This window comes from Doryrhamphus excisus, linkage group LG4, assembly GCF_037039965.1.
Source record: "Doryrhamphus excisus strain RoL-2023G ecotype Guam linkage group LG4, RoL_Dexc_Guam_v1.1, whole genome shotgun sequence".
In the NCBI taxonomy this organism is placed as follows: Eukaryota; Metazoa; Chordata; class Actinopteri; order Syngnathiformes; family Syngnathidae; genus Doryrhamphus; species Doryrhamphus excisus.
This window is the reverse complement of record NC_136360.1, coordinates 8,392,273-8,420,191: the sequence shown is the minus strand read 5'-3', so window position 1 is coordinate 8,420,191 and position 27,919 is coordinate 8,392,273. Positions and strand designations below refer to the sequence as shown.

The 27,919-nt window shown below is 40.3% G+C and overlaps 1 protein-coding gene and 1 long non-coding RNA gene across 2 annotated transcripts in view; both read left to right on the top strand.

The window, feature by feature from the left end:
* Positions 1-122: 122 nt before the first annotated feature.
* On the top strand, positions 123-9,033 carry tmem59l (transmembrane protein 59-like). The gene is made up of 8 exons (XM_058073218.2): positions 123-422; positions 2,080-2,185; positions 2,335-2,429; positions 2,512-2,664; positions 6,481-6,586; positions 6,669-6,783; positions 6,855-6,972; positions 7,939-9,033. Exons 1-8 carry the CDS (start codon positions 273-275, stop codon positions 8,107-8,109), a joined length of 1,014 nt encoding a protein of 337 aa, XP_057929201.2. The 5' UTR covers positions 123-272; the 3' UTR covers positions 8,110-9,033.
* A 1,533-nt stretch (positions 9,034-10,566) lies between these two features.
* LOC131129122 (uncharacterized) overlaps positions 10,567-27,919 on the top strand; it is a 30,829-nt gene continuing 13,476 nt past the window's right edge. The window contains exon 1 of the long non-coding RNA XR_009129760.2: positions 10,567-10,769. This is a non-coding gene — a long non-coding RNA (uncharacterized LOC131129122). The remainder of the gene's footprint in view (positions 10,770-27,919) is intronic.

Genomic DNA, 27,919 nt, shown 5'->3' with positions numbered 1-27,919 from the left:
CATGCACACTTTTCATGGATGCCAGATTACACACTGCAGTTTGCAGGGTTTTGTGGAGGAGTAATGGAGGGGAGGGGGAGGGGGGGTCAATATGTGCGTGATGATAATGATGCGTGTGACGCGTGCACGAGCACACAGGCAAGCAGCAGCAGTAGCAGTAGAGCCAGACTGAAGCATCTTCCTCCTCCTCTTCCTCAGCCTGATCGCCACCGAACCCTCGACTCTCTTCCCCACTCCAGGCCGTCCTCAAGGCTCTCTGCTCCGGCCTAAGCATGCTCGCCTCCTCGGCCCTGCTCGCGGTGCTCCTGGCGGGGCTCGCGGCTGCAGCGTCCTCGGTGGAAGTGTTCGATAACCAGCTGGGCGACATCAGCTACTGCAAGAAGCAATGTCAGCTCGCCATCAGAAACAGAAGCCCCGCTAAAGTAAGTTGCACCTCGTATACCTTTTTTTAATATATCCAGTGTATTTTTTAAAGATATGCTGCAGTAGTCTTGCTTTTTGTTTTTGCTGCACCAACATGCATGTTTATGCGCATCATAAGGGCCAATAATGGAGCCTTTAATTACATGCATCCTTGTCGCGAATGAGTCCACAATTAAGACATGCAAGGTCAGGCTAAAAAGCTTTGCATCCTTCAGTGAGAATGCCCCGTATTGGAAAAAGAAAATGCAAACGTCTACAGGCGAGCAATACCGTGTAGATAAGAAGCGTGGAGCACAAAGGTTTGCAGCATTGGATGTGTTTTTTTTTATTCGCCCCTCAGGTGTGGCCCACATCCTGCAGTAGAACAATGGATGTAAACAAACGGACCACACTGCTGTGACTTTAAAAATATAAATGACAAATTCATGTTGAAATCATTTTTTTAATGTGGATTGTTTGTCAAAAGCCTTGCCTTCGTTGGACGTAAACACGGAAATGCAGCAGCAGCAGCAGCAGAGGTGATGACAAGGCTGTTATGAGCCTGGCTATGACTGGCTGGTGTTGGCCACTAGAGGTAGCTGTTTCCTATCTGATTGGGCTTTCATTACAGCCAAACAAGGAAGAAATATTTCCTGTTTGATACTATTTTTTATTGGCAATTACATTTAAAGTTATGCCCCCTCCCGCACACTTTTCAGTGCGTAATGCATTATTATATATAACAAAAGACAAAGAGTGGGACATGATTGTTTCTTTTTTAATAATGGAGAAATTGGGATTGGGATGAAATGTTTCTTAAAAATAAAAAAAGACCACCCTCGTTTCTTCAGTTTATTGATCCATTTTAATGCCTGGCAGAACTAAAGGTACATTTGTTTGGGACAAACACAATGATGATAACAAAAATCGCCGATACAAGTTAATTTAAGAACTGATATCTAGCAACTTCCATGGTTTTCTTGATAATAACCAAAATTTGTTAAATTAGTTAAGTTCTTACATGAATAACTGTGGCATTGTACTGCCAAAAAAGTAAGAAATAAGAGTGGTCCAATCATTTTTTACATGACTGTAGATATATTTATTGGAATATATATGTTTAATGCTTGTTTTTATATGGCATTATGTGTGAGAAATGACGGTCTAGTGCTGATTATTATTTAATCATCATTTATTTAATTAATGAGCAATTATTTAGTTTTTTATTCATATTGTTAAATATAATCCTGGTAATTATTTTTTCAAACTGGCATTTTTTAATGAAATTGTATTGTATGTAATTATTATTATTATTATTCCCCCCCCCCACAGATATGTCATACATGATGACTGATGTATGACTGATATTGATGATATATTTTACTGTTAATCCGTTTTGGGAAAGTACTTAAAAAATAAGTAAAAATAAAATATGTTATTGTTGTTGTTATTATAGTGTGTGTCTTTTTCGAAGGAGTCTATTTTTATTATTATATTGTATTTTATATTTTACTATTCTATTTTATTTAATTCTATTTTATTTATTTTTTTTCTTCTGATACTTAATATTTTTCAGTTTTTTTAATTCTGTTTTGGTTGTTTAAAATGAACTTATAAATGAAATATTTTATTATTATTATTATAATATGTTACAAAAAAAGTATGTTTTTCTTCTAGGATTCCATAATGAATGCCTGCCACCGCGGGTGTCGCCTGTACTCCATCTGCCAGTTTGTCAACGGCAACGCTGGTTTCAACACCAGCAAGGACGAGTGTCAGGGAGGTAAGTGGCTGCTCTCACTGCTGAAGGGAACATTAATAATACCATAGTAATAGCTTTAGCTGTTTCTTCCTGGGCCTTCAGCCCTCCATTGTCGTCATTCCCTATCTCGTCGTCTTCTCCTTTCAAACGTTCCATCTGTGTCTCTGCAGCCTGCCAGGAAGCTTATGTCAAACTTCTGGAGCAGGAAGCCTGCAGTACCGGCTGCTCAAGCCAGCCCTCTGAGCCCGAGATCAAGAGGAGAAAGGTAGGAGAATCTTCACGCTCATGCTCACCAGCCAAAAACACTTTCAAGCAAGTGATGGGTAAATTCTATCCACCCTTCCCAGCTCAAGGCCATGACTCTGCGCCCCAAGCCACCCTCAGTCATGGAGGCTGTATCCAGTTGGTGCAACGACATCGTCAGCTCCGCCCAGAGTTTCATCTCCTCCACTTGGACCTTCTACCTGCAGGCGGATGACGGCAAGGTTGTTGTCTTTCAGGTAAGACTGATGTTGTAACATTGTGGTCATAGAAGCGTAAAAAGAAGCTGACGTTCTGGCTTATTTCAAGTCGTCTGTTTAGTTTTCTTGTGCAAGGTGGCGGTTATCATGAATAACTGGCAATATATGACAAATCATTGTCAGTTGTTTTGTCAAAAATGACAAATAGTTTAATTGACAATACCATTTTCATGACCAAAGCGAGACTAAAAGTGCTAAACATGGCTCTTCAATAACTAAAAGGTGGTGGTCTATCAGATGTTTAAAATGCATGACATGGCTGCCTATCGCATATGTAAAAACAAATAACTACAAAAAAGCACTTTTGGTGGGAAACAACGCACATATTTGTGGATATCCGTTAAATAAAGTCCATCCCAAAGAAAAATGCAATGCATTGTGCAGAGATACAATGGTAAACGTAAATATTTAGCTGTATTTTGGTCCTTTTAAAGGTTATACCACTTTTCTGACCTATAAATGTTGTTATAATGTTGCATTGAAGTTGAAGTTTTGGATGGCTCTGCATGCTCGATTTTATAGAGTTTTTTTGTAACAGTGAATTCGACTGATGTCAGTGGACTTCCTTAAATAGGCTGCAGATTGCCAGCACTTGGTAAACGGCAACCTACGTATCCAGAAGTCCATGGGAGCCCCTGCGATTGTGACCAATCACAGTGGAGTAGGTGTATCTAGTGGAGTAAATTTAACAGAACGTTTGAGTCGAAAACAGGAAGTCCATGGAAACACTGCAGGAATAGGTGCAGAATCTGGAGGATCTAGAAAGCTTTCTGTTCGGGTTATCGTGTGTAGCTACACTATAGGAGCCCGCAACTCAATACACAGTGCCGAAAATGAGGTGTTGCCATGGCAACGACAGAGATGCTACCATCCTTATCCTTGTGTACATCCCAATTATATGGACGGTCAAATGATTTCTGCTTTTTCACTTCCTCGCAGACTTTAGTTCAGTGTCAAAACTATGCATATTTTGTGCATATTTTAGAATCATAAAAGGTTGCGTGATCCAGCAGGGACACACAGCAGGCTGAGAATGCCACGTTTTCTCCGACGAAATCACCGCTCATAAATGTTATTTTAAGAGATGTCGCCACCCTCGTATTTGCACGGCTTGAAAAAGTCATCCACTGTGAAAACCCTTATTTTCTTAATCGTTTTGCAGTAGGATCTATTTCCAGACCAACAAAAACATTGTCTATCGCTGAAATAGCAAAGGAAGAGGTTTGGCAGGCCAGCACGTTCTCAAGAGGTCTTTCTGATTGTGCGCTCTCAAAGTACGTGAACCACCTATCGTAAAATCCGGTCTGTCTCACCCGCCACATCGCCCAACCGCAGCCTTGCAAACTGGCCGTCTGCATCCTCCGTCTCCCCTTTGGAGAATGTGACTCTGCAAGGCAATTTAGGCTGCATAATTAAAGGACTGTGTGGGCAACTGACAGTATTTATGCACATTTAAGCCTTACAGGAACGACTGTAATGATATGGTGAAATGCAGCATCCTCTCAGGAGAAGCTTTACCTCTTATAGAGATGCTGCTTTTTTTTATTTGGACTGCATGATGGATGTTTGCTTTCTCTGGTGGTGACGTGAAGGCTGAAGCACCACGAGGAAGTCAGGCTCCAGAGGATTGCGAGTGTGTGGTGGTGTGAAGTGAAGAAAAAGTATTCAGTGACAGTGGAGACGAGATAAAGTTTCTTGCTTGATAAACAGTGAGCACATTGTGTTATTGTGCAGTACATGCTTGAAGGACTCGGGCCTGGGGCATATAGTCATGTCATGCCACCAGGTATTGATGAGATCTCTCATTTTGCATCATTACAAATAAACACAACAATGCACAATCGGGGCGGCACGGTGGTCGAGTGGTTAGCGCGCAGACCTCACAGCTTGGAGACCAGGGTTCAATTCCACCCTCGGCCATCTCTGTGTGGAGTTTGCATGTTCTCCCCGTGCATGCGTGGGTTTTCTCCGGGTACTCCGGTTTCCTCCCACATTCCAAAAACATGCTAGGTTAATTGGCGACTCCAAATTGTCCATAGGCATGAATGTGAGTGTGAATGGTTGTTTGTCTATATGTGCCCTGTGATTGGAAATAAACACAACTTGAAATGCTGTTGACTGTGGTATCTTTTTTATTTGCTCTTTTAAGTCGCTATGAGGATTTCCGCTTCCATCGGGGCAAAGTACACACCTCTCATTTGCAATGGTGAATCAGTGTCTCTGTGATCGATCTTGAGGTCTATTTAAGGAAGCCGCATACATGCACTGATCTGGGATTGGTTTCATCTGGCTTGATTATTCAGCGTCTACTCATCCTGGCTTTGTGCAACCAATTAAACTTAGACACTTTTGTTTTGGGTTGGGTGATTTCTCCTGGATGTCTGGATTATACTTTTGTGCATGCTCCTTTGTTTGTCGGAGAATTGATTGATTACAAATGTTAATGTCAATATAACTTGTTATTGCTGGTATCCTGCTGCTGCACAGCAGTGATTATTTCAATCCAATCCATTTTATAAATACAGTTTCCAAAGTGCTGCACAATGTAGTAAATCAATAAATATGGAAAAAGTACAGTAACAAGTCATAAATGAAATAAAAACAAGGAAACATTGAAACATTCAAAACAATAAAAAACAATTGATAATATCGATAGTATCGATAATAAACACAAGAGTTTTAAGACAAGACTTTCAACGGTGGGGGTCATTTTTACATGAGGGGGGAGAGTGAAATGAGTGTAAATTTGGATGAGCTCCTTCAACGTCTTAAAGGGGACCTATTATGCTTTTCCACTTTTCTGACCTATAAATGTAGTTCGAATGTTGTATTCTCATGTTAAACAATGCCAAAGTTTCAGATAATGAGGTTTGTGCATTTGGAAGAAGATAAGTTTTTTTCCAACATAGACTCTTTGTGACATCACAGTGTGCCGACAGTGAATACAAACTGTAGGCTCTGCCCCCCACCCTAAGTTAGCGTTTGTCAGTGTAGCATTATAGTGTGTGCATACAGAGAGCGGGAGCAGGATGCAAATTACAAGCTCACTGGTGTCTGAAGTTGCTACTAGTCTTTTTTTCACCACCAGTCAGTGGTCCTCAAGCTTTTTAAACAAGTGTAGTGCCGCAAAAAAGCTCTCCATTATCACCGATAAAATTAGAAAGTGATGTTCGGCAGTAGTCCGGAAGTCTTCGGGAATGCTTGGGAGTGTGGCCAAACACAGCGGAGTGGGCTAGCATGGAGGCGAGCCGTGGATAGAATAAATTATAACAGACCATTTTGGAAATCCAAGGAAATACACCTGGAATAGGTGCAGATTCTGGAAGGTCTAGAAAGCTTTCTGTGTGGGTTATTGTGTGTAGCTGCTCTATAGGAGTCCACAACTCAATACAAAGCACCAAAAATGAGCATAATAGGTCCCCTTTATAAAAAAACAATAACATCTATGCTCTAACTACCAAAATATTTTTACTTATCACAGTTAGGTCTGGAACCAGTTAATAAAGGCGATAAACAAGGGTTTACTGTATTCCTGTACTGTATGTATATAGGGTGGAATCGAACTCTGGTATCCTAGCTGTGTGGCCTGCGTGAAAAACACTCGTCCGCCGTGCAGCCTGCACTCTTGAGCGCTCTATCTGACATCTGCTATGCTCTTTTGTTTTAGTATTTTCTATCATTTAAAATGAATAATAATAAAAATATGAATTCATCATAAATGAATGCATAGTAGTACAGTAACAGTCATTCCCTATAGGTTTAGACTGACCGTATTGACTTCTTCGTCTCCCTCAGAGCCAACCAGAGATGGAATACTCTCTTCCCGAGCTGCAGGCTCCTCGCTCCAACGTGGCTGACAGTCCTTGGCCTCCGGTGCACTCCCACACGCAGAAGCCTCACGGTGAGACACAGAAAAACACACATTTCATATCTGTGTGTTGCATATTTCTTATGTAGGATATCATTGGTGGTCGAATTGACAGGTGTGAGGGGGCGTGGTGAGAAGGGAGGAGCCAAAACAGGAAGCAGGGGTAAACACCAGGTGCAGCACGTCGACGACACGGCGTCCGAACACGACTTCCTCGGCTGCATGTCAAGGTACATGTGATTGTTAGCATTCGGTAAGTTTTCTTGGCTGCTAATCGTCAGACTCCATCTTGTTTTTCCAGACGTTCGGGTCTTCCTCGGTGGATTTTAGCAGCGTGCCTGTTCTTGTCTATCATGGTCATGTTGTGGCTGAGCTGTGCCAGCCTGGTGACCGCGCCAGATCAGCACATCAAAACGCAGGTACACAGAAGGACACCAAAAGGGCATCACAAATTTGGAGGAAAGATGGAAATGTGCATTACTTGGCTGCAACCAACAGAGGCGCTGTTGACCATTCATTCATTTATTCATTCATTCATTCATTTTCTACCGCTTATCCTCACGAGGGTCGCGGGGGTGCTGGAGCCTATCCCAGCTGTTTTTGGGGGAGAGGCAGTGTACACCCTAGACTGGTCGCCAGCCAATCACAGGGCACATATAGGGTGGAATCGAACTCTGGTCTCCTAGCTGTGTGGCCTGCGTGCTAAACACTCGCTCGTTTGGATGTAATAAAGAACAATCTGACATCTGCTATGCTCTTTTGTTTTAATATTTTTTATCATTTAGAATGAATAATAAGACAAATATGAATTCATCATAAATGAATGCATTGTAGTAGAGTAACAGTCCATCCCGACCCTGGACACATAAAATTGATTTGTGTATGAGGCGATGTCTGACACTGAGTCTTTTTTCCCTCTGCCCAGTGTGAATGTTTTTTGTTTTTTTTTGGTATGATTCAAAAATCAAACAAATATTTGATGTTGCGCCGACGAGGACTACAATAGATTTGGGTGCAACATCTGGATAAAAATGCAGATATGAGCCAGAATTTGGTCTGCTAATTGACAGAGTAGTCGAGCATGGAGGCGGGCCGTGGATAGAATAAATTAAAACAGACCATTTTGGAAATCCAAGGAAATATACCTGAAATAGGTGCAGATTCTGGAAGATCTAGAAAGCTCTATGTGCTAGTTATTGTGTGTAGCACAGAACTCAATACAAAGGGCCAAAAATGAGCATAATAGGTCCCTTTTAATATTATTAGCAGCATTTCATGTTATTGTATACTTGTATCACAGATAATACTTTTTACAGTTTTACTCTACTTCTTATTTTTGACAGTCATTTATTGTTTTAATTATCTTCCTGGTTTTTTTTCCCTAGCTGAGCATCAATGGGGATAAGGAGTTCCTAGACAACGGCCGCCACAAGGTCAACCCGTACCACCTGAGTCCTCTGCTGGCTGTCAGCGTCAAGCAAGTGCCGGAGGAGGAGGACGGCCAGGAGGCGGGACCGCTGCCTGTGAAGGTGGACCTCAACAAGACACGTGTGTAAGAAGAAGATGCTAAGATGCTTTAAGACACGAGGAAGACTCACTCAATCACTGGATTTTTTAAAAATGATTTTTAAAAAGCATGGCACCCTACAGTTCACTCAACAGACTTTATGGAGGTAATCTCATCAAATCCTGCTAACATAAAGTTAACGGAGAGCTTCAACATCTTTTCTCTCATTAATTCAATCCACGTTAAATGAAGAAGTAGAATGAAATGAAAGTGTATTTATTGTGACTAAAGAGTGTGATTGAAGTGCCATGCATTGCCTGTTAAATACATTGTAACCTAAACTGAAGGAAGGCGTCGCCTACTACTATTGTATTATTATTATTATTATTCCCATCATGTTATTGCTCTTACAGCAGTTTCAAGTATACTGTATGTGCCATGTGCTTTCTTACAATAAATAGCTGACTATTTTGTATGTACCAGGAGCACATACTGTACTAAATATACAAAGCATTTTTTTATAGTTTTTCTGAAGGAGCAGAGTTGCACAGTAGTAGAAACATTTTATTATATTAGTTTGTGCGTTTTTGCCGTCTTGTAATGCTTTTTTTTTTTTTTTTTTTGATGGCAGGCTGTATGCCGACAAATAAACCGTGCATGCAAGAGTGAAGCTTCTTCAGCAGTTCAGTCCTCCTCTTACGGACACTTACTGTAGCTTTGTGACTTTATAGTGCTCCTGTTGCTGTTAATACATGGTTAGAATGTGTAACATAATAATAATAATAATAATAATAATAATAATGAATGCCAATATCATCACAAGGACTTGTTAAGATGATTAAGAAAAAAAGAAGCCATTCAGTCAATATCCAGAGGTATATCACAAAATAATATGATGCATTGTTTCCTTTTTACGGCTCTGTTCATTTTCAAGGAGATGATAATTGCAACATAATAAAGTGTTTTCATCGTTTTTTGCACCTTTTTATTCCAGGCAAAATTAGCTTTTTTGCTCTTGTCACCTTTGATGGATAAGAGGACCTATATGACAACAACCACAGGACAGGAAAAAGTTTATACTACTTTGTTGGTGGTAATATCCATAGTAAAGTATAGAACTCCACTAAGTGACAGTGTGATTCCTTTCTGTATGTCTTCAGCTTCCTCAAAGGGTGAGTAGTTTTACTTCATTTTAGTTTTATTTGGCAATTCACTTCTTTTTACACTTGCTTGAGTGAAAAACAGATATTATTATATGGTACACAATAAAAATGAACATCCTTCCTGTTTATAGTAAAGCAATAATGTTCTTCTTTTAGTTATTAAAAATGTATCACCTTGACATAGATTGGTCCAAAACGACCGACTCATTGACGGCCTATTTAGGTGCAATTCTTATTTTGTCCACTTGATGGCAGCATAGGTCGCCAGTTTCTCTCATGGCAACGTCAAGTTCTCAGTTCCATGAGTGCTCAGTAAAAATAAGACATTATTGGACGCATATTGGGACGTGATGAGACATTACGTTCTTTCCAGTGTATTTACTGAGTATTGCAAAGGTAATTAGTAGACAAGTACTCAGTAGGGAGTCATGAGTACAAATAAAAAGTAATCATTTTTGGGTGCCTACTCAGAAGTAACGACTACATTACTGGTACATGACTGCTCAGTATTAATTAATTATTGCTACATGAGTGTAGCATGCGTATTAATTGTATTACTAGTGCTCAATATTGAACATTATCATTGCATTAATTAAGTATTATTACATTATTGTGAATTTCTCTTGGACAATAATAAAGCATCTATCTAAATGCTCAGTATTAATTGTTGCATCATTATAAAGTGTTCCAGATTAATTATTGCTTTACTATTATATGAGTGTTCGGTATTAATTTCATTATTACATGAGCACTCTGTATTAATTACATGAGTGCTCCTGCAAATGCTATAATTAATTAATGAATCAGTGCATTATTTAGGGCGAGCCAAATGACTGTGTCTGTTCAGGTGAACTGTGGAAAGTGAAAGTTCTTGCAGTCCATGAAGGTATCATCTGCCAGTGGAAGACCTCCTGTGATGACAACAGCCACGGTGGAGTAAGGGAGTAAGGACATGACTCATGACTCTGATGTTCTGCTGTAGTACACACAGTACACTCACTTATGGTAACGAGAGACCAATTGCCTTGTGTAGTACCTCTTCAGTATCTTGACCCGCTTGGCCTGCTCTCAACAAACCGTCAACGACACACGCTGGCGTCACATTGCAAACAATTTCCGGCCAGACACCGGACGTTTATATCTGACTGGTGCTGGTGTGCAGGAAACAATGAAAACAATAAAAGGAACGCAGGAGCACAGTTAAAAAAAAATCCAACATTTCAGTGCCATATGTAGCCCTAAGAAGATCGACTACGACAGTTGGCTTATTATTACTATTTGTAATTGTTGGCTGGTCATATTCAAAATGTCCTTAATATCAGGAAGTGAAAGAAATAGGAAGGCGGAAGTGGGGAAGTTAATAAAGGTGACACAATTGGACACAGGTGGTGGAGCTATTAAAGACCAAATAGAGCCACATGAAGACATCAGCAGGAAAAAAGAGAACAAATGAAAGTAATATCAGACACATAAAAGCGTAACATGAATTTAATGCTGACCATGGGGGCTTTGTGTTGTGACCTACAGGCGAATAGCGTCTACAAAGGTAAGTACATTCATGCTTATATATGTACAATCTCCTATTTTATAGCTATACGAATATAAGATATGACTAGCTAGTTGCTATATAGTTACGAAGAAAAAGAAAGTGTATTTAAAGTAGTAAAAGTGGTTAAGATGATACACAACAATGCCTGCCGGGGGTCGTGGTACTACTGCTAGTCACCTACAGGGGGAGCTATGCCTCCAGGTTTGGCAGCACCTCTATTATTATTATTATGATGATGAAGATGATGATGACAATGTGCCAGAGAGTCATGTGATGCTCTTATCTGGACAGACCTGCTTCAGGACTCAACGCACGCACACACACGCACGCACACACAGAGTAGTTTGCTGCATCACACAGAGTTGTTTCTAATATTTTGGTTTCCTGAGCGGGTCAAAATATGATGCCAGTATGATGCAGTGAATTTCTACACTAATGGAAACTACACATACAACAATTAACGCAACAATATCAATAAGTATTTAAATGTCATTGTACTGGTGTATCTAATGTGACGGCCTGTGGGTACACATGTATAAATGCTGTACATAATATTAAAATAATAAAATTACAATATTATTGATTTAGTAAATAGGGAACTTTTCCAAAAAACAAACTGTAATAGTATCAAAAATATTAAACTCAAAGTAAAAAGAAAACTAATATTTCCAAAATAAGATGATAATTAAGCACAAATAGATTTGTACTAATTTAATATTCATTGTCATAAAATGCAGAAACTTAAATTAAAAATGAACACCTCGGTATGATGCAGTAGAGTTCTACACCACTGCAAATTACAATAATAAACACAAAATAATGTGAATTAATACTTAAATTTAAATTGTGCAGCAAAGTGGCCAGTTGGTATATTTAAAAATATTGACACTGTCATATTTTGGCCATTTGGTCGAGGGAGCTAGTCGACTTTACTGAATGAGTTAAATGACATTTTATATGAGAAGTGGTCCTTTAAATGCATTTTCGTCACTTTGATCATGAAGGTGACCATGCAAGCATAGTAGGATCCACGCGTGGACAACTTTTACTGTGCTAAATATCGGCTAAAACAACAAAAAGAGGCAATCAGCCAAGTTAGTGAGTGTTTAACAGGCGTGGACAGACATGTACACACAGCCCGGATGCTACCCCCGGACTATTAAAACTCCTAGCCGGCCAACACGCCACTCTCTCTGGCGTGTTGGCCGGTTTCAAGCTGCCCTCTCTGTGAATTGATTCTACTATGAGGCCACACCACGCTCTCCTGCGACAGCGAGGGGTAGACGCTTGGAAATAGTGTTGCAATTGAATCATAAAACACGACAAATCAAATAAAATCTGAAATATATGCGTTTGACTACATCCGTATTTTGCATTTAAATCGATAACATCAACCTACAACATGTTTTAAAGCTGGATAAAATGTGGTGCTTAGTAAAAGCCACCCCTGTGCCAATGAGTGGTACAGTCCACAATTTATTCCAGGGAAAGACTGACAGTTTTTTGGGTCATGAAGCAGCTGTTCAAGTCAGGCGCCTGTCCCCCCTCCGCTGGAATAAGAAATGAGTCCATTTTGAAGTAAATAACTACAGCTTCTGACCGATAAGAAGGAATTATCCAATGAAAATAGTTATATCCAATAAATATCAGCTACCCCCACCAAAGTTATTATGAAAACAAGATGGGAGTCTATGTCCAAATGAGCAACGTGCTGCTGTTATTTGCAATAAACTGCCGTGTATGTACCGGTGATAATGTTAAAATGAGTATAATTTTGTGTAAATGCTAATAAATGTCTAGTCTAGTCGAGGTGATGCAGAAAATGATCTACTAACATAATGCTTATGTTACGTATGTTACTATATTCTAACTGCACTTTATGACATAAAAGGATGGTTTCAGGCTTCATTAAAGGAACAATCAGTAATTCGCTTTTATTATTTATTTTTAGATTTATTTTGCTGCTATCCTGGCTTGTAATACGGAGTCCAGAAGCTTTCCCCCCCTTTGATATTTATTTATATTGGTGGAGCGGCCAGGACACCAATGTGTGTTGTGTTAGCTTTAGCATTGGTGCACATGTTGCTGAGTCAGAATGGGGAGCAATAAATGTCAGCATTGTCTATCATCACTACGATGTTGATCCTAGGAAGTAGTCAAATGTAAAAAAAATATTATTGAACTGCATTCTTTGTATGCAAATATTTTTTCGGATTCCCTGTGTGTTGTGCTAGCCTTAGCATGGATGCTGACATTGAAATGCTGTATTGATCACACACAATACAAGAGCAGGATATTGCAAATTAAACTCAACAAAAATTAAATGAAAGTACAATTTAAAAGGTATACATATCTTGTGTATGATAGGGTGTGAAAGTAATAAATAAATACAATCACATAAATATTTTGGCCACCAATGTGTTGTTAGCTTTAGCAATTGTGCTAGCATTATATACGGTTGGGAAAAAATAGCTAATACTATGAGTCATTATAATTGTCTCATCAGAATCAGAATACTTCATTGATCCCAAAAAGTAGTCAAGAACAATACAGTAATAAAATACAGATTTTAAGTAAAGTATTGAGTAAAATCAAATGATTTACACCATAAATATTACTCCTACATATATTTTATCTACTGAATTAGATTGCTAATGTTAGCATGCTAGCAATGCTAACATTAACATGAAAAAAGTGTTTATATATATGTGTGTGTGTCTATCTTTAAAAAAGGATAAAAATGCTACCATGCTAATCTTAGCATGCTAGCAATGCTGAGAAACACTGAGTATGATCATGCTAAGTGTATACCTATAGAAATGGCTAAAAATGCTACTTTGCCAAAGTTAACATGCTAGCAATGTTAGTATGTCAACACCGAGCATGACAGTGCTAAGTGTTTATATATATGTGTATACCTGTGAAAATAGCTAAAAATAATAGCTAAAAAAATATATTCTATAAATACACAGAGATGCACATCCTCATTGGACGTGTTTTGTTAGCTTTAGCATTGATGCTAACATCACCGTTAGATGCTCATTTTATAACTACGGAATTAAACACAACCTTGACTGTAGGGGGAGCACAAAATGTTCCTTACTGTTGCTTTAATATCTATCACTTAGTCGATCCATGAATAATGTGGACGTGTAGTGAAGTTTCACAAGGTGCTTTCTGTATCCCATCAGTGTTGTGTACGCAGAGCTAATAGTTGTTTTGGTGTCATTTTGGTGTTGTGCGGAGATGAGCATCCTCCTCCTCCTCATCCTTTTAGGAGCTGCTGGCTCATAAAGTTTATTGTGTGATGAAATATGTTGACACTTTGATTAAAAAAGACGGCGCCAGAGTTCCTCACAGATATAGTTTTGTAAAAATGGATGTCAGTGGAACTATAAATAAAACTTACACCGCATTGAACTGTAATATGTACTTATTATGGTATGTAGGATTTCAAGTTTATTATCACGTTTATTAACCAAGCATCTTAATTAAAATAGGAAGCTTCCACTGAGTGCAAGTCATTGAAGATGTGCATCCGGGTTTACATCTTATTAGGTACCACTGCACCATTAAATCCAGCACAGACCTTAATGGTGCATGGCCTTCTTAGCTTACATTGGATGGACAAAATATTAGCATCAAACTGCAACATACAGTACTGTATAATAATATACTTGTCTGACAAATAATGATTAGCATGTTGGCTGCGCTGTGTGGAGATCGGGGGTTTGAATCTCTGTTTGTGCATCTTATGAAATTATAAATAGTATGAATTTTGATATCCACCAAATAATTCATTCATTCATTTTCTACCGCTTTTCCTCACGAGGGTCGCGGGGGTGCTGGAGCCTATCCCAGCTGTCTTCGGGCGAGAGGCGGGGTACACCCTGGACTGGTCGCCAGCCAATCACAGGGCACATATAGACAAACAACCATTCACACTCACATTTCCACCCATGGACAATTTGGAGTCGCCAATTAACCTAGCATGTTTTTGGAATTTGGGAGTAAACCGGAGTACCCGGAGAAACCACCAAATAATGTAATTGTTTATTTTATTTTTATATAAATATATTGACTTTAATTCCAATAATGACTTTAAATTATGTAGTGCCTTTTGAAGTCACCCAAAGATGCCTATTATTGTTATTGTTGGTAAAGATTGACTTTTTGGAACAGCTCTCCAAAAAGTCTTGAATTGTGCGAGTGTACCTAATGTTGTGTCCAATGAGTATGCTCTGTGAGGTGAAGAGCAAGGAGTGGTGACCAACGATGCTTTCAATGTATTTAATCCAATCCATCCTTCCCCCCATTCTTCTTCCTCACCCACTTGATCCATTATTGCTCTGCCCACCGTCACACTTCTACACCACTCTCCATCTGTTGGCTTCACTCCATCTCTCCTTCCTCACCCCCTCCTCCTCTCCTCGTCCACCATCCATCCACCAAGCGTGCCTTCCTCCTCCTCCTCCCTCGATCATAATGGAGATCATATGTTGAAGCCAGCGTGCTGAAACCCAACACGGGACGTCCACATCAAATAAAACCTGCTGTCAGCAAGCGAGGCCCAGCTCTGCCAAAGGGGAATGAAACTATATCTGAGCGTGCCTCAGCGACACGCCATAAAATGGAAACCCAAAAGAGACACACCGACAGACAGACAGAGGGACCACACCTCTACCAGAGACATTCCATTCCTCTTCAACAAAGCTACGCTTTCTGTCATATAGTTGCTCAAGTGGCGATAAAAAGGCTGATCATACAGATTAACACGCAGATTTGCCATCATAAAACCTTTATTCATTGCGAAGGCAGTGTTTTAATTCACAACATCATACATAAGTTAACTAGTCTAATGTTGAAAACAATAAGACATTCCTTAAACTAACTCTTAACTAAATAACAAGGCCTTGCAATGATAGAAAGTTAAATAGTTTTAAGAAAAAAAGTTGCCGTCCTGCTGTTGTACAAAGTCTTACTCTTACAAGAATATATTGCAAACTCAGAGTTGCAAACTTAGTAGAATTGAGATTTTTTTCTAAAAAAAACATTACATTCTTACAAGAATAAAGTTAGTCATGTTTGTTATGGGTTTTTTTTTCGTGAAAAATGTGTATTCTTATGAGAAGAAATGTGTCATAACCTTCGGCGACAAAAGTTGTGTGTTTTTACAGAAAAGTGTAGTATTTATTTTATAAGAATAAGTTGAGATAATTTTGAGAAGAAAAAATATATAATCTTACAAGATTAAGTTGCAAACATGCGAAAAAAAGTCACAATATTGAGAGAACAAAGTTTAATTTTTCCAAGAACAAGTTTGCAAGTCTTATGAGGAAAAAAGAAGCAATCTTATTCCAATTAAGTCATTTTTTTTCAAGAAAAATTTTGTGTAGCGTCTTGAGGAAACATTGCGATCCTATGGGAATAAAGTTGTACTTTTTCAATAAATTCAATAATAAATTGCAAATAATTCAAGTGTGACAAAGATGCAAAATAAATCAGGAGGGGGCAAACACTTTTTTCACACACTGTATGCATTTCCAGTTGTTTTTTGCAGGTAAAAAAAAATTAAAACATGTTTTGCGTTAACATTTTTGAGTCAGCCGCTGATGACATCATAGACTAGATACGGAGCTGACTACCAGCTCCAGTTGCCATTTTATGAGCAAGCTTGCTAAGGACATTTTGTGACTTAAAAAGTAGGGGTGCTCCAATCAATACTTGCTTCATAACGCCGATCAGCTCCACCCTCGCTGCAGCATCCAGAACAAGCATGTCTGCCGAGTGTGGGACTTCCTCTCTGTGATTTGGGATTGTCATTTATGTTTCACATTAAAAGTCGTTAATTAGTTAGCTATCTGCTAGCCTGAGAAGCTATTTCAAAAAATCCAAATGAAAGTCCCAGAAGCTGCTCAATACCTCATGAGGGTCCTATCAAGCCAACAGGGCGAGAACAAAAACAAGAAGTACAAACTCATTAACATGAATTGTAGACTTAACTCGAAACCTGTCCACCGTTTTTCTCCATGTGACATTTTTATTGTTTACATGGAAATAGTCACAATGTCCATTTGTCCAACAATTTTGACTGTAAATCGTCAGTCTTCCATCTGAGTGATGAAGATGTTCCCCCTGTGTGGTATTACAAATATGTGCTGTGCAGCCCACCCAGCGTATCAGACGGCAACATGGCCATTTCTCAGCATGCGTTACAAAGATAGTGTTGCCCTTCCAGCGCCGACGTGCGATAGGGATCCCGAGCAAGAGCAGGAAGATGGATGAATGTGATGCCGGAGGAAGTCGCAGTGTGGTCCTGGTCTTCGTCAAGTAGCTGACGGATCAGATGTTATCCAGCCAGGAGGTGTCCGCTCGACTCAACTCCGCACCACCAGCCGCCGCAGATAGTTTACGTAAAGGATAAACTGTGACCTGAGGGTGTAATCCACCAACAGGCCAAGCGGCGGTAGCAGAGCTGGCGTGGATTACCGCAGGCTAACTGCAGCCTCTCTTCTTGTTGGGAATCCTCAAGAGGACCCTAATTGAGCTAAATCTTATTATTTATGGCCACGGCCATTGGAGTGTCTTTAAACAGATCATGCAGGAGCACATAGTCTACGAAGAACAACTCAATGTGGTGTGTTGAAGGTCCTGCAATTGTAAATGTGTGCTATGACAAGAACGAGACAGGAGATGGCATTTTTTTGTTTTTATTATGAATCCAGACTGAAGCAAAGTTTAACCTATTATCACAAGTGTAAAATAGTAATAGTTTGTTTACGACATTGTCCAGCGACGACAAGAACAAGGCTGCAGATGGCAATATTTGTTTTTATTGTGGAAGCAGACCTCTGGTAAGGTTGAACTATTAGCAATAGTAAAAAAAAAAAAAAAAACAGTGCCGTGCCGTATTTGTACGTCTGTCAGTGGCAGCTACTGTAAGCAGTAACGTACACTCTGCCAAGAAAAAGATTTTTTGTTTTATTGTGTAACCAGACTGAACTGAAGACAGAACTATTTACAAAAATTGACATGTTTGTCTACATTGCGGCAGTTTCTGCAATCAGCAGTGTACATTGTGACAAGAATGAGTCAGTGGTTGGCCTTTTCATTGTTAGCTTGGCCTACGCCAGGGTAAAAAAGTGGAGCATTGTATTTGTTTGTTTGCCCAATTATACTGCAGTGGGTGGTAATGTCTAGAATAGTGTGTACTATGACAAGAATGGGGCAGTAGTTGGCAATATACATTTTTTGTTGTTAAGCCAGAACTCCACCAAGGCTGGACTATTAACAAAAAAAATAAGCATCATGCACATTGTGGTGAGTGGCTGTTTCTGCAACCAGTAGTGTGTGCTATGAAAGGAACAAGGCAGTAGACAACCATAATTTATATATATATAAATGATATTTTATATCAAAAGTCCCACTAGAACTCAATAGAACTCCTGCTTTTTGTGCTTGGTGGTGGTAATAAAACAAATGAAAAGTTACAACATGTTTCATCCCCATTATTTCTTCTGATGTAATGAATCCAGCTTGTGGTGAAGTATTATTCTCAAGCAGCAATTTCCTGTGTTATTCATATACACAAAGATGGAAAGATATGAGGTTTCAATGCAGTCTAAGAATTATGAGCGATGACCCCCTATGGAACCGCGGCATCGAGGGGCTTCACTTGTACAAAACAGGCAAGATAAACTCTGCAACTCTTACATGTGAACGTCACTCTTGTCAGACTGCTAATACTAATAAAAAAAAGAGCACTAACAAGAGCAAAAGAAATGAAATTAGGTAAGAAGAAGACATAAGACAGGTTGGAGAGATTAGTGTGTTAATAGCAGGGCCCAGACAAAAGAGACGACGGATATCATACAAAATAGTGCATATTTTTGTCTTCTTATTTGCAAATATTTGGAGATGTGAGGCTCTGGAGCAGGTCCCTTTCTGTCGGCAATAAACATGCAAATGTTGGCAAGTGATAGCAAAGCAATGAGCAGACACATTAGCATGAACCATGCATGCCTGGCTGACTTCTACTTCTGTTTATATCACTAGTTATATAGACCAAAATATTGGGATAAAAACCCACACCTATCATTTTAACTAACACAGTACATGAACATTTTTACCTCAATAGACAGGTTCTATCTCTTGACTTCCTATACATTGTCCTAAGGCAGAACTGTAAGTATTACAGCAGTTTGGAAAAAGTGATTACCTCCAAACTTAATAACGGGCCGGTCTACCCTTGGCAGCAACAACTGCAATCAAGTGTTTGCCATAACTTGCAATGCGTCTCTTACAGTGCTGTACAAAATTGTTGTCATTCAGAGTATTTTCCCAAAGGTCTTGGGGATCATCCAAGATATTTTCTTGCAAAATTGAGAAACGCCTTAATTTTTTTTTGTTCAGCAGTGGTTTTCGTCTTGGAACGCTGCTATGCAGTGTCTTTCTTATGGTGGAGTCATGAACACTTACCTTAAGGGAGGGAAGTGAGGCCTGCAGTTCTTTGGATGTTGTTGTTGGTCTTTATAAATCGATAGAACACTGGGTGGTTTCAGTGAAAATGCAAGAAAATTAGCTTTTTCCGCAGAAAAGCAAATTCAAGCACAATGTTACACACACGTCCATATTTTGAACGGTTTACTTTTATGAAACAAAAACAACAGAGAAAAGGCTATTTTGACAAAATAATTACATTTATTGACAGATTTAAAACATAACACAAAGCATAATCAATATACAGATGTTTGCATTTGTTTGAACTATTTACAGATGTGTGCATGTGCTGAACTATTTCCAGATGTACAACAACGGCGTCACCAACATCATCCATGTCCGTCGCGATTGCAACAGATCCATAGCCATCTGTCAGCGCACAATTCAGCAACTTCTGTCTTCTTCTTCCGATCGGAGGAAAACAGAACTGTTGCTCCCTACTGGGACAGAAAAACATTGCCGACAAATCTGAAATTTGCACACAAGATGCATAAGACTTTGATCTCTAGCTCCTTTTGGGGGAAAAAAGCAAAGACGTTGATAGACAACTTGAGTAAAGATGCCATAGTTTATATAGCATTCATAGTTGTCAGGTGCTAATTTAAAGGCTGAATGAGGCTGTCAGACCTGGTAACAGTTATTCATTCATTCATTTTCTACCGCTTATCCTCATGAGGGGGTGCTGGAGCCTATCCCAGCTGTCTTCGGGCGAGAGGCGGGGTACACCCTGGACTGGTCGCCAGCCAATCACAGGGCAAATATAGACAAAAAAACATTGACACTCTCATTCATACCTATGGACAATTTGGAGTCTCCAATTAACGTGGCATGTTTTTGGAATGTGGGAGGAAACCGGAGTACCCGGAGAAAACCCACACATGCACGGGGAGAACATGCAAACTCCACCCAGAGATGGCTGAGGGTGGAATCAAACTCGGGACTCCGAGCTGTGTGGCCTGGTAACAGTTAGTAGATTAGTATTATAGTACATTTTCACTTTTACCAGATATAGCATTCCAGGTTCCCAGATACTATGTCAAAGGTCTACTAAGACTATCAAAGGATAAGATGTGGTACAACCATCATAGTGAAAACAGTATGGCAGAACCACAGTGTTAATACTGATACATCTTGCGCCTTCCTTCTAAAGCCTGATGATGTCAAAGAGGTAAAATACTAAGATGTTACCAAAGACCGCACTTGGCTTCGCTTACAGTACACAAGCTTGATGCTGTTCTCCATGTGGCAATAAAGAGATACAAGCTGTCGGGGACTGATGATTTACAGTATCCAGGCGCGTGGATGTCTTGACTGAAGGTTTTACCGACCATTTTACATGAAAAGGACTCCAGCCAGCAACATGATAAATATGGCGGCCCGGGGAGCTGGCTTCTTCTGGAGCGCCGGCTTGTAAAATGAATGTGTTGTGCTTGCCTGTGTTATACCGTAGCTACGGCAACTTTGGATACTCTGTAGAGGACTGAGAGATGTTGGACTGCAAACAACAAAAAGACTAGTATAGTATAGTAGTATCTAATGAGCTGTATAAAAAATTATACATTTACAAAAAAAATAACACTCGGTATACTCAATTTTGATAAACACACAGTTTGTTTATTATTGTGCTTGCAGTGGTTGTAATTTTCGGCATGCGTGTGTCCCTGATTCTATCGCTAATAAGCCAGAGCATCTTCTTCCTTGCAGCAACATTGAGGTATATATATATATATATATATATATATATAAGGGGGGGTCATTGGGAGTAGAGCTGGCATGAGCTAGCCCTCTCTCTCCTCTCTCCTGCAGTAATCACTGGCCTCTCTCTTTCTCTCTGTCTGTGCTTTGTTCACATACCGTCTCAGCCCAGCGATTTGGAATGTGTGTGTGTGTGTGTGTGTGTGTGTAAGGATTTGTGTGTGTTCTCATGTATCTTTGAAAGAGTGTGAGCACCCAGACACACACGCACACATGTATACAATGTGGGTGTGTGTGTGACTGTGTGCAAGAACAAGGGGGTGGAGGAGGATGAAGAGGCCCTGTAAAAGGAGGAGAAGCCAGAAATACTGAAGGTAGTTAGCAGTTGGTTAGCCTTTTCCCTGCAGGAAAGCAGCACACATCAAGTGTATTTTAATGGTTAAAGAAAAAGCAAACCATGTGTTTTCTTTTCTTGACTGAAAGATAAATGACCGGGCAGGATTATACATATTTGTATGTATGAACAGCTCCAAATGAACTGACAATTTTGAGTTGTTTTTTTTTTCAAGTAGACATGGGCTGCTTACCGATTTCAAGGTATACAATGGTATGAAAAAGCCACAGCTTCAAGCCACTCAAGTAGTCCATCATACCGTGCTACGGTATGAGAGAAAGTGGAGGTGCAGTGCGGTCACTATGTGGAAATAATTTGTCATGTCCTGTGTTATTCCTTGCATTTGGAAATGGGCTTCGATCTGCTGAAACCACAGACACGAGCTGTCTTGCCAGAAGTCAGCAGTTTAACCATAGTTAGCAGTGACATTAGCTGCCTCGTTAACATCAAGCGGTGCCGGTGTGATGAGATGTGTACCCCTCGTTCTGCATCCCATAATATGTTGATTTCAATGGCTTTGCAGCTATTGAACTGACGTGTAAGCATGTAACAGTATTTAAGTACATTTGCAACATGTTTATGTGAAAATCATCACCTAATAAGTCGTAAATGGCATTGTTTAATTGCTTGTAGTGTAGACAAACATGTATTGACACGTGGTGAAAACATTGAAGGCATACGTTTCATGATTACCGCGCTGATATGGTTGTCGGCCGTTATCGTATGATTCTGAACGAGACAGAAGACAGGGATAAGTGGTAGGGATGTCCGTTATTGGCGTTTTTGCCGATAACAGATATCCCGATATTTTCCAACTCTCAATTTCCGATGGCGATATCATCTGATACCGATATGTGTAACATGACATACAGTATCTCCTGTGATGGAATGAACACATGTGTTGTGAAGCTAATGAGTAGAGCATCAGCAGTTAGCTTGTCAACATGGCTGTAAACTACATTGTACAACATCTGAGAAATACTTGCCATTAGGCTTGGGCTCTGACATTTGTTTTAAAAATAGCCATTCAATTTGCTTTTGGACAATCAAAAGTCTAGGGAAGAAAATCAAGTTTCATCATTTTCATGTAGCGCGAGCGAGCACTCTTAGTGCAGCAGCAGTGGCGGAGACAGAAATGTTTCATTGGGGTGGCCAAGGTGAGACCATTACTCACATACAGTCTGGGGAAAAATGATTAGACCAGCCTTGTTTCTTCACTTATTTGTTCACTTTATTGCCTAGTACAACTAAAGGTACTGTAAAAAAACATTGCTTTTAGGCATACCATGTTGTCGTGTTTGTTATATTCTTCAGGTAAAACACCTGTAGTGGTACCAGGCATTGCAATTAACAAGAAATTGAAAAAAAAGGCTGGTCCAATAATAAGCGGTGGGGTGGTCACGGCCACCCCTGGCCATCGCCACTGCAGCGGCATGCTACGTATATTGGTTTTTACATCACACTGTACACAGTCCTTCCAGGCTTGAATTATAGGTTATCACATGGTTTGTCTGGTATCAGGCCAGGTATCATGCCCCCAAGTGTCAGTATCAGATCAGATCAGGCTGATACTGGCATCTTATTATCACATACTATTTAATCATGAGCTTATTATCACGTACTATTTAATCAAAAGACCATTTTGTTTCCAGCAAATTTTCAGTTTATTACATGTATTATATTTAAACAGTGTAAACTGTGTGTTCACGCTCGTGCGCTGTTCTCTGATTGGTTGTTTCACAGGCACGATACCAGAGCAGCGCGCTCTGAGTGGACAGCTACGGGGGCTGATACTGGACATGGTTAAACTCTATATTTTATCAGTATCATTACCCTGGGCTTTGACACAGTATCATTTCGGCCTTTTCCCGTATCATTCATGGGCGGTTTTTAGGGTACAGGGCCAATTAATACTGTAGTATGTGATAATGACATTTTATCTACAGATATTAAAGTGAAATTATATCAAAATTTTTATCCTATCTCTAATAAGTTAAAGTTGGACTTAACATTGGAAGCTGTCGTATGACTCAAGGTGTTCACTCAATCCAATGCAAAAATGAAGACCTAATAAACATATATACGATTGAAAATACACCCCATATCAAATGAAAGAGCAGCATTTTCAGAGACGTCCCCACAGATCCTCCTAATCGAGCGCACACGCACAGCGTCAGATTTTACTGCCTTACATTCCTACTGAGGATAGGCGGCATATCTAGAAAATGGATGGTTGGAAGGCGCAAGCTAATCGGCTACTGGTGACAACTGTCATTTGTTTACACGCTTGAGAGGCGGTTTGATGAGGTCATCCTTTGCGTGGTGCAAACATGGAAGCCCATTTTTGCAGAGCTGCTGGAAATGTGAATTTCTTTTGGAGAGTGATAAACTATCTAGGTATGGATGTACATGTATGTACATATGTATTGTAGTGGAATTAAAACACAGTCGCCAAGAGTGGCTGCCTTTCAAGCAGCTCTGTTTGTTGATTGAAGCATATTTTTACGTTCCGTGAGCGCCATGTGTGATTCCCTGTCTATTGATATTGAAGCGTCAGCGACACACCTTTAGATGAAAGCCAACCAGCTCGCAAGGAAGTGGAGATTCAATCCTTCAGGACCTTCTATTATCATGGAGAACGTTAATTTACTACTAAGCAAGATCTATGAGGTGACAAAAACGTAGGGCTTCAAATTGTGCTTTACTGAATGGCTAAGAGCTAGCATCCCAGAAGCTAATGTGAGGAGCTAGCTGACTAAAGAGCTGATGGAAAGCACTAAGGAGGTGGGCTTGCACTCTATGTGAACACCCTATGGTGTCATCCTAGTCAACATTAATGTTCATCGATTCAGCATTTTTTAAATATCGGTTTTGGGAAAAAATCCGTTATCGATGTCTACCGATATCATATTTTTATGCTGATATCAGGCAGATATCATCGGTTATCGGCCATCCTTAGTATTAACCTTTTACTTTTTACTAAGTAACTACTTAGCAACTACTTGCTGACAACAATTACATGTCCCAGAAATGGAAGCAAAGAAGCAAACAAATCAATGCTTTTCTCGGCCAACTGTGAGACATAATCCCTCCAGCATGTCTTATGGTGATGGGCGTTCGGGAGCCACCTCAACTGGTGCCTCTTGATATGAAGGAACAGCAACTGTACTCTGAGCCCCTCCTAGAGGAATAGACTTTCCCATGGATGCTGAGGTGTGTGGTCCCCCACGTTCTATTACTGTATATTGTTTAAAAAAGGCTACACAATGGTTGAGTGGTTAGTGCGCAGGCCACACAGCTAGGAGATTGGAGTTTGATTCCACCCTCGGCCATCTCTGTGGGGAGTTTGCATGTTCTCCCCGTGCATGCGTGGGTTTTCTCCGAGTACTCCAAAAAACATGCTAGGTTAATTGGCGACTCCAAATTGTCCATAGGTATGAATGTGAGTGTGAATGGTTGTTTGTCTATATGTGCCCTGTGATTGGCTGGCGACCAGTCCAGGGTGTACCCTGCCTCTCGCCCGAAGACAGCTGGGATAGGCTCCAGCAACCCCCGCAATCCTTGTGAGGAAAAAGGGGTAGAAAATGAATGAACGAATGAATGTTCAACAGAAAAGTTCATTCATTAAGTTCAAAGACCTAATTTCGATTCCACCCTCGGCCATCTCTGTGTGGAGTTTGCATGTTCTCCCCGTGCATGCGTGGGTTTTCTACGGGTACTCCGGTTTCCTCCCACATTCCCACATTAATTGGTGACTCCAAATTGTCCATAGGTATGAATGTGAGTGTGAATGGTTGTTTGTATATACATATGTGCCCTGTGATTGGCTGGCGACCAGTCCGGGGTGTACCCCGCCTCTCGCCCGAAGACAACTGGGATAGGCTCCAGCAGTGGTAGAAAATGAATGAATGAATAAGATATTTCAAAATAACAAATTTTAGATCTGTAATTACAATACCATGAAACCCAAGATTGTACTGTTTGAATCTCATAGCTGCCTATGCCTAATGTGAAGAAACTATTGGATCATTTATCAGAACCACCAATGAGCCAAAATGCCCCAGAAAGCGTAAAATAAGTGCACACATAAGTACACACTCAAACGCACACACACACACACAAGTTAATTAATGAATTGCAGCTCTTGATGGAGACATCATGCCAGGTTTATATTACACCACCCTGTCCCTACAGCAGCAGATACTATAATCACAATGTGATGAGAGGCTGTGAAGACACATGCACACAGGGAACATTGAGTACTTCTCCAAATATGTCCTGGACAGGCCATGATAGTCTACTTATCGTGATGTTTGTGAGGACACTTTGTCATGACTGCAACCTACCTCCATTATGTCTATCACCTGCAACAAGACCATGTGTCAAGGACTGCATGTCACATGGGGACACCAATGTTCTTGACACTGGCAAAAATATAATTATATACTATATATATATATATAATCAGAAACAAAATAATGAATGATAAACAACATCTATTGCTGTTGTGGATATGAATGTTTTGAGCCCATTGTTCTCTTCTCCACCTCCCTCTCTGTCTTACAGTTCTCTCTATTTACCCTCTTCCCCTTTATTTGGTCTCTCTATCACAACCAAACCGGTCCAGACAGACAACCACCCCATAGAGCTTGGGTTCTGTTCAAAGTTTCTTCCCGAAACTGGGTTTTTCCTGTCTCCAATGCCAAGTGATTGTTCATGTGAGGTTCAGTTGCACCACTTTTTTTTGCTCCCATCTTAACTCATGCTAAAAATGTAAACCTTTTTCTACAGATATAAACATAAATTCATTCATTCATTTTCAACCGCTTTTTCCTCACGAGGGTCGCGGGGGTGCTGGAGCCTATCCCAGCTGTCTTTGGGCGAGAGGCGGAGTATACCCTGGACTCGTCGCCAGCCAATCACAGGGCACATATAGACAAACAACCATTCACACTCACATTCATACCTATGGACAATTTGGAGTCGCCAATTAACCTAGCATGTTTTTTTTTGGACTGTGGGAGGAAACCGGAGTACCCGGAGAAAACCCACGCATGCACGGGGAGAACATGCAAACTCCACACAGAGATGGCAGAGAGTGGAATTGAACCCTGGTCTCCTAGCTGTGAGGTCTGCGCGCTAACCACCGCCCATAAACATAAATATTGTTCACAAATATGTCTAAATCTGTGTTAGTGAGAAATTCCCCTTTGCCGAGATAACGCATCTCTAGATGGTGATTAGACAGAATGACAGGTGTGCCTTAGGCTGGCCACAATAAAAGCCCAGTCCAAAACATAGTACAGTTTTATCACACAACACAATGCCACTGCTGTTACAAGTGTTGAGGGAGCAAGCAACAGACATGCTGACTGCAGGAATGTCCACCAGAGCTGTTGCCCACAAATGAAATGTTTCCTTTCTCTACCATACTTTTCCAACCGGCCTCACAATCATAGGCCACATGTAACCGCACCAGCTCCTACACGTCCAGCATCTTCACCTCCAAGATTGTTTGAGACAGGCCACCCGGATTTGCATAAGCAAAGAATTTCTGCACAAACTGTCTCAGAGAAACTTATCTGCATCCTCGTCCTTATTGGGGTTTCAAACCAACTGCAGTTTGTCGTTGTAACCAATTTGAGTAGGCAAATGCATGTATGGTATTGTGGGGGTGAGCGCTTTGCTGAACACTGTGGATTAAGTGGCTCATGATGGTGTCGGGGTTATGGTATGGGCAGGCGTATGTTATGCACAACAAACGGGTGCATTTCAAGGATGGCATTTTTAATGCACAGATACTGTGACGAGATCCTGAGGCTCATTGGCTTGAATGTGCCCTTTTTTTAGTAATAGACCATATTCAACCACAAAACAGTATTATTTTTTTTGTTATTTTAGTGAAGCTGGGAAATTTGTACCGTGATATTCAAATCAAAATTCACTTGTTAGGCATCTAAAGAAAACATGACAAACAAATGGCTATTATAAACAATTTATCCTGTACCAAACATGGAGAGAAACTCAACAAGAAGGCAGCACAGTATGCGTTCAGTCTCTCTCCTCTCTTTGAGTCCATCCACAGCCACCACCCTTCTAATTCCAGTGCCATAAAAACGCGGCAGATTCGGTCAGAGTTGGTTTCATAACCACTCTGTGACTGACCTCTTTAGGATCTTTTCCTCCTGCATCCTCGCCTCCTCCTTCCTGTCACTCATGTTCTATTTTTTTCTGCTCACCAGTCTGTCTGCTGTTTGGCTTTGCTCTTTTTTCCAATCTTCCCTATCCCTGCCATCCCGTTTTATGTGCGCTATCTTCACACTCTTTCACCGGCTTTATAAGGTCTAGCTGTAGCTTTAAATTTCACAACTTCAGGGCTCCTGGTTTTTTTTCCTCCTCCTTCTTCGTTTCCTCACAGCTTCTTTTCTTTTTTCACTTCTCACTCACTTTCTGTTCTGCCATTATATATTATGCCACCAACTCTCTTTGCCCTGTGTTGGCACCTAAAAATGTAATATAACAATGATGGGGTCCGGCAGCCATTACATTGACAATAAGA